Source organism: Anser cygnoides, chromosome 14, assembly GCF_040182565.1.
Source record: "Anser cygnoides isolate HZ-2024a breed goose chromosome 14, Taihu_goose_T2T_genome, whole genome shotgun sequence".
Taxonomy (NCBI): Eukaryota; Metazoa; Chordata; class Aves; order Anseriformes; family Anatidae; genus Anser; species Anser cygnoides.
The window spans coordinates 9,259,863-9,272,115 of NC_089886.1; the positions used below are offsets into that span (position 1 = coordinate 9,259,863).

Here is a 12,253-nt window from a genome sequence, read left to right on the forward strand (position 1 = left end):
GGCACAGACACCGGGGCAGCTTTGGGGCCAGTTAACAGAGCGGAGCCCGATACGATGGGACGCCAGGGGCTGGAAGCCACCCCCGAGCCCAGTGACTGAGCACGGGGCTGTAAGGGGCTATCTGGGCACCACATCTCAGGCACATCCCCCAGGCACCGTGCCTCTGAGGGCAGGCTCTGTCCTGCTTCGTGTAAGGGCGGGTGGCTTGGTGCTGCTGGGAAGAGCCTTCCTCCACGGCACAGCCAGACGAGAAATGCACATCTCGTGCGTTGATGTGACAACGCCGGTCACACAGACCAAGGGAAGGACACTTAGCCTGCCTGCAAAGTCCCCTCTCCTGACGGTTCCCTGCCCCAGAAGGCACTGGCATCCCAGCTGCAGGACTAGAGCTGCCAAGCACCCCAAAACTGGCAGTGGCAGGAACGCCGTGCTACCAGCAAAAAGCTCCCCAGCGGCTCAGGACCCTGACCTGCTCCCCCCTCGGCACGAGGCAGAGCCGGAGGAAACCCAGAGCCTTTCCGAGCCACCCCCAGGGCCGCCCACCCCCAGCTCCTTCCCGTGGTGCCTGCACGCAGGAGCCCCGTGTGCCAGCCGGCCGTGGGGCGCGGGGACGGAGTCAAACGGCCCCCACGGAGCCGGTCACACGCAGGAGCAGCCGTGCCCCGCAGCTCCCCGAGCCACGCAGCGCTTGGTTTGTCCCAGCCAAAATCATCAACCAGAAATCTCATCATTTGCATCTGAATCCCCAAAGGGCTGAGGCCTGTGATGGATTTAAGGGATTATAGGAAACTAAGACATCATGTTGCATCTTCATGCTGAGAATCACATTTCTGAGCATAGGCAAAGCTCAGGCACAAGGGCTCTGCCCGCAGGAGCCAGCGGGAAGGCCAAGAAGACCCCTCCCCGCGCTCCCCCCGGACCACCACGAGCAGGACAAGGCACGGTGGGGGCCAACACCTGGTGGGTGACCGCGAGCCAGCTGCTCCCCGTGCTCCTGCCACATCCCCCCAGCCGGCACACCTCCCCGTGCTCATTCCCCGCAGCTCCCCTGGGATGCTCCAGGCACGGAGCAGCTCCCCCAGCTTCGGCTCCAAACCTTCCCCGAGGGAAGGGGCTTGTGGCTGGAGTCAGATGCGCCTGTCACCCTGACACCGCCCTCCACGGCATCTATATTCAGCCGAAGAAGGCTGCGGGACCGAGGCGCGCTGTCTGGCAGCGGGACAGGCTGGCTGCCTGCCTGCTGGAGAGGTTACTGGCAGCTCCGCCGGATTAGCTCACCCCTGGGACCGGTCCCCGCTCTCGCAGAGCGTCGCGGGAGGGAAGGCAACAAGTTCTCTGGCCAGGGCTACTACGCACAGGGCCAGGCAATCCCGTGCCAGGACGGCTCATCCCACTGACCAAGGAAAGGACTCCTGCTGGCAACCCGGCCCCAAACCCAGCGCAAAGCAAAGGAGACGGTCTGCGGGGTCGCCCCTCACCTTGGCGCTTCGCAGCCTCCTGGTTCCCTGAGCTTGCCTAGCAGCCTGGAGGCAGCTGTCCACGTGCCTCTGATACTGCAGCAGTGGCACCAGTGACTTACAGAGGTAGCACTTCTCACACCTGCCAGGCACGAAAGGACAGAGCACCGCGTTAGGATTCGCCCTGTGCTGGGCTCCCAGCCACCGGCCGTGACTTGCTTCCTCCGTGTCGCCAGATCAGGACTGAGCAGCGGGGTCAGGCCAGCGCCGAGCACAAAGCCTGGGCGATTATCAGTTTTCCCTGCCTGCTCCTCTGTCTCCTGCTGCTGCAGCAGCGGGACGGTAATCAAATCTGCTCATCTAACTATCTCAACCGCTGCTGATTTCTCCCCAGACATAAAGCACCCTGTCAAAATCCACAGAAATGAAGTGCGAGGGCTTTGCAAAAGGGAGTTAAATTCTGCCTGAAAAGCAAACCAAGTGTGTTAAATCAGAGAGACGTTTTACCAGGGCTGGATGAGCTTGTCTGACTAGTAAATCAAGCCTTTCTCTGTACTATCTCCATTTTACAAGCCACAGCACACAGTCCTTGGTGGAGGGCTGGCACAGGTGCCCTCTCCCTTGCAGCGCGCTCCTCGAACCCCCTCGTTTGTGCAGGAGATGCCCAGGCTCACGCAGGATGACTGAGTGTGCCTGGGAAGAAAATTACCCTAGGTGAAAGGAGATGGAGGTCAGGCCTGGATTTATATGGCTGTAATTGCCTCCACGCCAGCTCTCGGCGGGGACCAGAGCATGCAGAAGAGGGCACTGGTTCTTCGGGAGAGCATCCACCCGGGGAGCTGTTCGGGAATGGACCTTCTGCAGGAAGAGACGAGCCCCCAGGGACCAGCCCCAGCAGTGCTGTGTTCAGTTTGATAAGCAGCACTCTCCTAGTAAAACTCACCCCAGGCTCTAAAATGCGTATGGAGAGCCCCCATCGAGCAAAACTCTGCAGTACTTTTCCCGTATTTTCTTTCCAGTCAGTGCTGATTACCCAGATAATGTGTCTAAACAGAAGCTGTCCTCTCTATAATTAGCCTAATTCCATTAGTGATGTTGCCATCCACTGTTTGTAACAGCAAAATTGCTTCCATAGCAGGGATTTTACTGTCAGATCCTCTCTTATGATGCTTTGTGTGGGTGGCAGGAGGAGGGGCTGCATGGGAAGAGATTAAACAAAGCCACTGCTATTCTGAAAGTCTAATTTAATTAAGAATATCACTACAGGTGCCATGTTGACAGCCTCCCTGTCCTAGCCTCTTCTTTTCCCAGGGTTACCAAGCTCAAATCTCCCAGCAGAAACTGCCTGAGTTAGCAACATTTTAACTACAGCTCCCTCCAGGATGGCCAGAGACCACACATCCCTGGCCCACCATGGATTTGGCTGGAAGGAATTAGTGCAAAAATAAGCAAATCAGAGAACAGCAAATTCCTCTTGTTTCGGTGTAAACATACCCAGCACTGCAACAAGAGGCGTTAAGCGAAGGCAATTTCTTAGGGAAATGATGCTGTAAGGCCAACAGCCAGCATTTATAGAGGGATGAAGACATCCAGGGACAAGCTAGAGCTGGAGCACAGAGACAATCTTGGAGGAGCAAGCATACCTACTTACTTGTCAATGTCTGAGGCCGCTGGGCCGCTGTTACCACCGGCAGCTTTACTTCTGGCCTCTCTCTGATGCCGGGTGAGCACTGGAGGCAAAACAGAAAAGGTTACCTGCCTGCCATCCATCCCCAAATCACCCCTGCACGACGCCCACATGCAACACCCTTCATTCTTTCGCTAAAGGTGGCAGCAGGAGGGACGCAAAGTGAGGCAAAGAAACACGGGACGGGGATGGGCAGGATCTCCTTTCCTGCCTAAGTGGGGGCTGGCCAACTCTCCCTTCTTCTCGGAGGGCTCTGGAAGAAGTCGCCTTCCCCAGCCTCAGAAGCCAGCTAGCCATTTCACACCAGAACTTGTCCTCCACCAGAAACAGCTGGATCAACAGTATGCAGTTTACAGTAATTTTGAAGCTGACGCACGGCAGCGCAGCAGCCTGGGAGCGGAGTTACCCAGCTGCTCCGGCATCGCCGCACCGCTCGCTGCCAAGCTAAACACCCGTGTCTGCTGCAGGGGAGGGAGCGTGGGAGCTGCGAGGCTGGGGAGGAAGGAGGGCTGAGGCTGCGCAGGGGCACCAGCCCTTTGCAGACGTGCAAGGAAGAGGCAGCCTCGCCGGGGAGGGACGCAGCTCGTGCTGGGCTGGGAAGGTTACAACAACTGGCCTCGCAGTCGCTGCTTTGCCCCCACCTCGATCTGAACAATTGCCTGCGCACAGCTCCGCGAGGTGTCTGGATGAAGAGCTCTGCTCTCCGACAGCAGCAGGCAGCCAGCGAGATGCTGGCCTGAGCAGCGCGCAGGTGGTGGGTGCGACAATCCCTGTTCCCCCAGCAAGCCCGAGCAGCCTTCCCAAACCTGCTCCCCGGGCAGCTGCGGGGAGCACGTCGGAGCGTTGCCTCTTTCAGCTGAATTCCTCAGCATATTCCTGCTGACATGCCACCAGCAAAGACCCTCGGGGAACACGTCGGATATCTTAGCTCGCTCCACCAGGGACATCCGAGACTCCGGCCCCGAAGCAGATGTCACAGTAAGCACTCTCAGGCAATCTGGCCGAGGGGCAATGCACGGAGCTGTTCCACAGCCCAGAAGCACTGCTTGCCACACTCCACGCTCTCATTAGGAGAAAGGCCCGGATCCAAGCTACGGGCATGACAAAGCTGTTACTGCTGGCTCATCAGCTGTGGCAAAGAAAGGGGCGCACAGAATTTTGTGCGGGACAAAGGGAATCCTCCGGAATTTTTGCAAAACCCCATTTCCAGAGCATCCGGCGACCCCACGAGCCCCAGTAGCTACCCATGGTGCTGACACAGCAAGGCCCTTCCCCTGCTGGCAGTCGCTGACCAGCCACAACCACCAGATGCGCCGTGAGGTCCTCGGGAGCTGCTGGGGCTGGAGGGGGACATCCACGCTGAAGAAACAGGCTCGAGCGTCTCCTAGGACGTGGACGCTGTCTCGTGGGCGACGACGGATCCCAACAGCTTGTTTCTCACAGGCACCAAAGCGGGCGTCTCCCTTTAGCTCAGCCTGGCCCAGATTTGAAGTGGCAGCGTGCTCAGGAGGACGGCTGAGCGCGGCCACCCCCCGGCCCCCCAGCCTCCCCACAGCCCGACTCCCGCGCGTTTGACAGCGCGGTGAAAGCCGCTCTCCGGCTCGGCGCGCACTTGTTAATATTCTTTTAACACCGTCTCAGGAGCCTCGTGCACCAGCTCAGGTGTTAATCAGTTCTATTTTCTTCCAAAAGCAGTGAACACATCTGGCATAATGGGCCCATTAGAGATCTCCGGGACCAGCTCTACGCGTGCCCAGGGGAAGACCCCCAGCTGTGCTGCTGACAGCAGAGGCGCAGGGGAGAGAACAGGGCCGGCGGTGCCAGCGGCTGGCGGAGGCGCAGCAGCCAGCCCTCCCCGCTCACGTCCCCACAAACGCTGGCGAGGCACGACCCCTGCCAAAACACACGGGAAGCAGCCCACGGCAAAGGGGGGGGGGGGGTCAGGAACTTGGGAAAATACTTGCCGCGGGGCAAACGCCCAGACCACAGAGCAGTCCTGAGCCGCCGTGCGATGGGAACCCTGCGCCGCCGCCTGGTGCGAGGCGCTGAGCTGGGCCAGGCACCCTGCAGCCTGAGGACAGCCTGTTCACTCCTTCAGCATTTCTCCTGGCTGGCAAATCACCCTCAGCACCTCTCCCGGGGCTGCCAGGTGAGCTCAGCCAGATGCCAGCACGCAGAGGGGCAAGGCCACACGTTTCCAAGCTCCTCGCCTTGCTGCACGAGCCGTCTGCTCCTCTCTGCACCTGCTTCCCCCGCCCTCGCTGCCAGCCACGCTGCTTTAGGCACAGAATCCTATCAGTGGCAGGCTCGCCAGCGTCTTGTCCCTGTTCAGGAGTGGAGAAGCTTTTCCCGGCACCTATTCTGCTACTCTTTCCACTGTATCAGTGCCACTTCTGTTGATGTCAGGAGGTTTTTAACAGCACCAGCGCTGCTGCTGCGCTGAAGATTGACAGCTGCATCAGGCTGCATTCGGGGCTCTGGGAGGAAGGGATGTGCAAATCCTCATTTCCCCAGGCTCACCTGGGAACTGACAAGATGGGAGCACGTAGATGGAGGACGATCGGAATAGAGTATGTCCCAAAGCTCAAGACGATTTGATGTGCTCAGTAACTGCCAAGACTCACTTCCAGAGACCAGCAGATCCGTGCATGGGCAGCAGCAGCAGCAGGAGGCAATGAAGCCGGTGGCTCCGTGAAGAGCCCCTCGCACAAGTGAGCCCTTCAGCTGGAGGCACGAAGGAAGAGGGAGCTGGCACAACACTTCCATGGCTCTGCTCATTCACTTGGAATTAACACCAGCCACTGAACTGGAAACCTGGGACCTGAACCTCCCCCCAACCTGGTACGGAAGCTAAAGCAACAGCAGGCTCTTCCTTTTTATTTACTCAGACCACAGGAAAATGGAAATTCATGATCAGATTTTCATACTGTCCAGGTATGTGGTTGTCTGGGCATCCAGCCAGGGCAGCCATGTATATACGTAAGTGAAGCAACTGCAGCTCGTCTTGCCCAGCCACCTAATTTGAAAACCTGTCCTTAAACATCAGCCAGCCTGAGCTGCCCTCCTTATAGATCCCCCTGAAAGACTTTGGTGCATGATTAGAAGAGGGAAGAAGAGAAACAAAACCAGCAAGGATCCATCCTTTTGTAATTTTAAAACTGCAAACACTGGCAGCTACAGCAATCAGCGGTACTGAAGCCATCAGGAGCAAATCCAATTAATAAGTCTGAAGACAGATCAGGAACCCCTGACCCGGTGCAGCAAAGGAAAAGCGAAGCTGTCTTTCCTAAACAGATCAGGACAAGGCTTAGAGGGCAGCACTTGGATTTCCTTTCGCACAGGACTGTTGCTCTGCTCTGAGGAAGCCAGCATCCAGCCAGAAGGACGTGGTGCTGCAGTGGTAGGGGACAGGTTCTGGACCGACATCGGAGTTGGCATTTGCTTCAGCGAACAGCTCTCCCAGCTCTTTTTTTCCCCATGCATTACTTTACCTGAAGGTAAATGCTAGTAAAAGGTGCCAAGATAACAGCCCTAGAAGCAGAGTCCTTTTGTACCTGCAGAGATGTGCCAAGCTACTGTCTGACCTCTGCTGAGCTAAACATCTCCCCTGCCTGCTCATCCCAAGTCCCCCCGAGCAGTCCATCAGCCGGGGTCTTTCGGGGGGATGTTTGTCTCGGTACGCTCGCTGGGAGCTGGAGGGAGGTGCCCTACGAGCCAAAGCCCAGCAGGCATCGGGACTCTCCCCCACGTTATGTTTTCCTCCAAGCTCAAGTGCGCGGCTCGGGGCACGGGGAGCCCGCAGCTCCGTGAAGAGCCCTGGCCCAAACAACACATGCATTGAAGAGTGTTATGGCTAATAAAGCCTGGTCTCTACAGGGAAAATACTAGAATAACTGGCAATAGAAAACCCAAATTACTGTGATTTTGTCCCAAAACCACTGCTCTGCTTAGAGCCATTACTGCAGACCAGGATCCCTTTTATTCCAGGCTAGTTTTCTTTTGGGGGGGGGATTGTTCTGAACAAGGCAGAATAGCAGCACAGCAATTCCAAAATAACTACCCTTACAAACATCCCCGAGGAGACCAGTCTGGAAGCAGAGTGGAAAGGCCAGCCTTGAAGTCCGTCCTGCTGAAAGCCAACACCAAAGGAAAGAATAAATTCCCTTGCACTGCCAAAAATTTCAAAGCCTTTTCCTGATCACAGTCAGGATTCCCCAGGATCAATGGATATACCCACAATCCAAGCACACGGGGGACCCGACTACCACAGGGCCAAAGCCATTCCTGCTAAAAGGCATACTAAAAATTCTGCTCTGTTTTGTAGTGCAGATTTTGTAGTGCATCCTTTATCAGGATGGGAGAGGAACTGTGATACTGCATGATCTGCACGAGCTGCTCCCCCTTTGCATTGGTAGCTGGTTTGTGCCTGCAGAGAGAACTCCCCACCAAAATCCAGCACCGAGCAGGAACAGCTGCTACTCTGGCTCGTGTTAGCTTGACAGGACCCATGTCACATCCTCAAAGATTTAGTATAACAAGGACCTAGTATTTTAAAGCTACATCAACTCTGCATTAAGATTACATGGAGAAACTTCTTCCTGCTAGAGGAGTGCAGAAGTTACAGCTCTTGCACTAGCTCTGACTTGCTCAAATTGCTTAAACATTACAGATTTAGATCGCATTTAATAACCCAGTATGCAACTAAAAATTATATATTCACAACCTGAAAAGTTAATCTCATTACAAGCCACTACTTTGATATTACCTGACATTGTGCTAACAGATTTTACATTTCAAGCAGCAGCTAAAGCATAACTTATTGAATACATTGATAGCCAACTGGTGTATTTGTTCACTTAAGCTCTACAAAGGTTGGCTACAGAAAACTGACACAGAAGAGCGCAAAGAGGATTTAATACGGGCATTCCGATTGCACTTCTATGCTTCACTCTTCACACGAAGGAGAAAAATCTGAGCTCCCAGATCAATAGCTATCATTTTGCAATTTTGGAGGAGCAAGAGGGAAACTTTTTTTGCAATCCCTTCCTGCTGAACAAGCCATTTTTGCACATACAAATGTCAGGCTCATTGCACAGTGCAGGCTGTTCTCGCAGTGGTACAGAACATTCTCATTTCTTAAGAGGCCTGAAGGATGCTCACCCGCATGGCTCTAGAGCCTGCCATTTTCTCTCTCTGGCAAATTCTCTGCAGGTCCTCACTAAACTCAAAATAGATGTACCTTGCAAACATTGTGTGAAACAGCCAGGTCTCGATCCTTGTGTAATGCTCAGCTTATAGACCTTCCCCGGGACTAATACTGTGATCAGTTATGAAGCCGATCAGTGAAGATTTCTCTGTGCAGGAGGTTCTGGAAATTATTAGAGTCTCCAGTTACACTCTCCTGGCCAGCTCTGAGATGGACCAAGGCAGAGAGGACAAACCTCCCGACCTGCCACACCACACACCAAATATCCCGGGAGGAAAAGGATTCCAGCACCTGGCTGCAAGTACCAGGAGAGGGAGGCCAGCACAAAAAGCAAATATACGGAGTGTTTGGCAGACCTGGACTGTTCTCGCCAGGCTCCTCTCCCACGACGCCGTTGCAGTACATAGCGTGCAGCTCGATCTCTGCAGCTGGAAAGCCTTTGTCACACAGCGGGCACAACACGCGGTCAGCAGCTGTGGGACTGCCCTCAGCCAGAGCCCTGCCAGCATTTTCATCTTCACTGGCCTAAGGAAGAAGAGGAAAAACAGACAGTTAGTCGTGTTATTTCTTTTTTTGGTAGCTGCAGTGCTCTGCGCTGTCTGGTAGCTGCTCGCCCTCCTAGAGACTTGCTTTTTCTTGGTAAGTTTTATTCTCCCTTCATCACATACAGGTCAGAAATAACACCACTGCCTGAGTAAACTGTGCAGCACTAATGTCTAATTCTTCTTCCAAAGGCAACATGTCCTGCTGAATCATGGTGAAACCTCCCTGCACAGCCGTGCACACCGTTTAAGGCAAACACCACCTATACTAACAGAAAAATGGCAAAGCTTCCATTAATCAGGAAAGCTCAGAAGCGAAACTGATGGGAAATTCATGGGGCAAAGCGAGAGTTCAACACCTGACTTGTGCTCATCACTTTCTGGACATGATCCACACTAGAGGCTGCGCTGTCTGGGAACACAGCTTTCCCCGGGACGAGGGAAGGCTGCGGCACGGCGAGATCGCTGGGAAGCTCCTCCTCAGCAGGGGACGTGGCTGGAGCAGCATCAGAGGTGACACAGACCCACGAGAGGCAACGCAGCCAAAAATCCATGTCACACGGCATTACTAACAGCGGCTGTTTGCCAGGGCAAAATGTCACAGCCCGTGTTTGTTCCCTGGGTGCCATTAACACTTCCCCACACCCTCTTTGTGCGTTGGTTACCCAGCTGCAAAGGTGCTCCACTACAAACCCCAGAGACACAGGCTGCTCCCTACGCCGCTCCTGTTCCCTGGATGCAGCAGGCTGCTCCCATCTCACTCACAGTTAGGTCTCTGCCTAGTCAGGCTTGCTACAAAATCTCTCCATATTTAAAAAAGAAACCTTCCCCCCACCCCTCCATTAAAAATTATTTAAATATTAACCACGTAGAAGAAACCTATAGGGAAATAACATAGGAGGGCTTTCTGTTCTTAGGGCTAAGCAGTGACACGTGCAGTAAAACTGCTGTCTGCATCCCTCCAACGGTGTAAGCTCAGGGAAGCAGTAACTGGGGCCGGCCAAGATGCTCGGTGCTGCTGGAGCACGTTGTCATATTTCTTGGTTTAACGCTTGCTTTGCCAAACGAGGGCCTGATGCTGAGCATCCATCCTCATTTTTATGTTCCAAAGGGAAGGAGAGCGCTTGGTTGACTCAGAGGGAGCTCTGCAAGAAATTGCACGACTGCATCTTAAACTGAGAATCCAAGTCAGAAAATTCATTTTTCCCAGTCACCGCCTGACAGGCGATGGTACCGACCCCCAAAAACACTGCACTCATTTCCAGGGAGACTCTGCACTAGATTTCTACGGAGGAGTTGCCACAAGAGTTCCTCCAGCCAAACACAAGCTGTTGGAGCACATCGCTCGCAGCATTAGCACTCATACCCTGCTCTCACTTCTCAGTGTCACTACATCTCGCGAAGTCCTCACCGTGGGGCGTTACAAAGAGGAGTCATAAAAAACAAGATGTGTCAAATATGAATGATCAGATCAAACCCGCATTATCCTAGTCAGACAACACAGCAAAAAAATGATGGGAAAAGCAGCAGGCACCGTGCCTTCGAGCTGCCATTTTTAAATCAGTCTTAGGAGATCACCGGTTCCACACGCCCTGCCCGCCTACATTCAGTGGTAAATTACTAATTTTAAATGGAAATGCAACATGCTGTAACAAAAGATACCACAGCCCTGAAACGGCGTGCACAAAACCTTGCAGAAGCAGTCCGAAAAACCTCGACTGCAGAGCCAGTCAGCCCCGTCAGAGGCAGGGACCGTCGCCTCCCCTCTCTAGCAGGGAAAGCTGCCTACGAGACGCAGCACTCGCAGCCAGCAGCCAGCCAAGAGCGATGCTAGAGGCTGAGCTCAAGAACAAGACTCCCGTGTCCTGGCTCAGCATCTGCGAGGACGGAGTCGGTCCCAGCGGTCTCTGCCTGCTTCGTGCTAACTGCTGATCCACGGGCAGCTGCTCCTGCCGCCTGCCTGGGAGGCTGCGGGCTGGGGCTGGTACCTGCTGCCACGGATAACGATGTGGAACAGCCCCTAGGAAGCCCCAGCACCTCGTTCCGCCAAACGGGCCGTCAGCGTGCCTTCGGGCTGAGACACGGGGCTCTGCACAGGACCACTACCTCTGCCTGCCGCAGTCTCTAATTGACTGAGCAGCGCTTTGAGGGACCTGCGGACTGGAGGGAGCACGAGAGCAGAACTGGGTTTATTAAGAGGCCCGTGACAATGAGGCTTCGGAGCTGCAGACGCGCTGCACAAGCTGCAGGCTGCCCGAGTGAGCTTTCCACAAATGAATCCTCTTGTCGAGAGCCGCACGGTTCTGTATTCATGTACCCTGCCAGAGGAGCACTTGGCAAACCCTTTGATATCGCTCTCTAAATTAATAGACAAAGGGAGTTTTATCAGAAGCAGGAACTGAAGTCAGATGTCGCTACAGTGACAGCTGCGAGGCAATTGCTGCACAGGTGTGACAACACAGGGAAAGCAGCCACACGACAGCGCACATCTGTATCGGGAGCCGAGAGGATGGCCCCGCCACTGGCTCACTACTGCTGGTAACTATTACTGCATACAAATCAAGGTTCCTGGGCCCAGCTCCCTCTCCTTGGGCTGCAAGCCACCACCAGCCCTCAACACCTCGTTGCTATCTTTATCCTAACCCAGTCCCCTTGGGTGAATCTCTCCTCAGCCTCTTGGAGACGGTCTGTGGCCAACAAACACTGGTGTTCGGAGGACTGTAAGAGATAAAATTGTGTCCTAACATGAGTAACTGAGATCCCCCTGCACCACTGAGCACCAGAGCCCTGCGCTTCTGACCCTGGGCAAGCACCGGGCTGCTGTCCCCACTGACGATGTCCTCCAGCACAGCAGCGCACGGGATACAGAAGAACGAGCTGCAACCGATAACAGATCTCCAGCTACAGGACTGAAAGGCTCCAGATGCAGCTGGCCAAAAGGGATTGGAACTACAAAGCAGCAGAGAAAAGTGAATGGAGAAGTGTTCATGAGGATCCCAGCGGCCCACGCTCCCGGCTACCCAGGGGGAAATGCTAGCACAGCCCAGCTGAACCAAAGATCTAGAGAGCAGCACTGGAAACAGGACACTTCCCCAGCTTCGGGCTCTTTTACCTGCATAGGTGCATCCTTGCTGGCCAAGCAGAGCTCTTCTCGCTCTGGCTCAGCAGATTCCAGTGGACTCGGCTGGGTCTCTGCGGAAAAACAACTCCACGTCAGTGCAGCTTTGCAGCCCCCAAACTTTTTCCTCTCTTGTTGATGCGACTTAACCCATTTTTTAGCAACGTTTTCACAGTTTTAAAACATTTTTTAGACTTGTCACAAATGTTATCAGACAACGTGCAACAACACAGCTGGATGAGG

General features: G+C 54.5%; 1 protein-coding gene across 4 annotated transcripts in view; it reads right to left on the minus strand.

Moving 5' to 3' along the window:
* The window catches only part of UIMC1 (ubiquitin interaction motif containing 1), a 37,502-nt gene that overhangs the window by 816 nt on the left and 24,433 nt on the right, over positions 1–12,253 (minus strand). For 2 of the 4 annotated variants that reach the window (XM_067005403.1, XM_048080373.2), the window contains exons 8-11: positions 12,005–12,084; positions 8,707–8,875; positions 3,109–3,187; positions 1,479–1,599 (exon numbers count right to left, since the gene is read on the minus strand). In XM_067005403.1, coding sequence (XP_066861504.1) covers positions 1,479–1,599; positions 3,109–3,187; positions 8,707–8,875; positions 12,005–12,084 — 449 coding nt within the window. Of the gene's footprint in view, positions 1–1,478; positions 1,600–3,100; positions 3,188–8,706; positions 8,876–12,004; positions 12,085–12,253 lie in introns of those variants that run through there. The other 2 variants (XM_048080376.2, XM_048080374.2) reach the window with 2 other exon arrangements.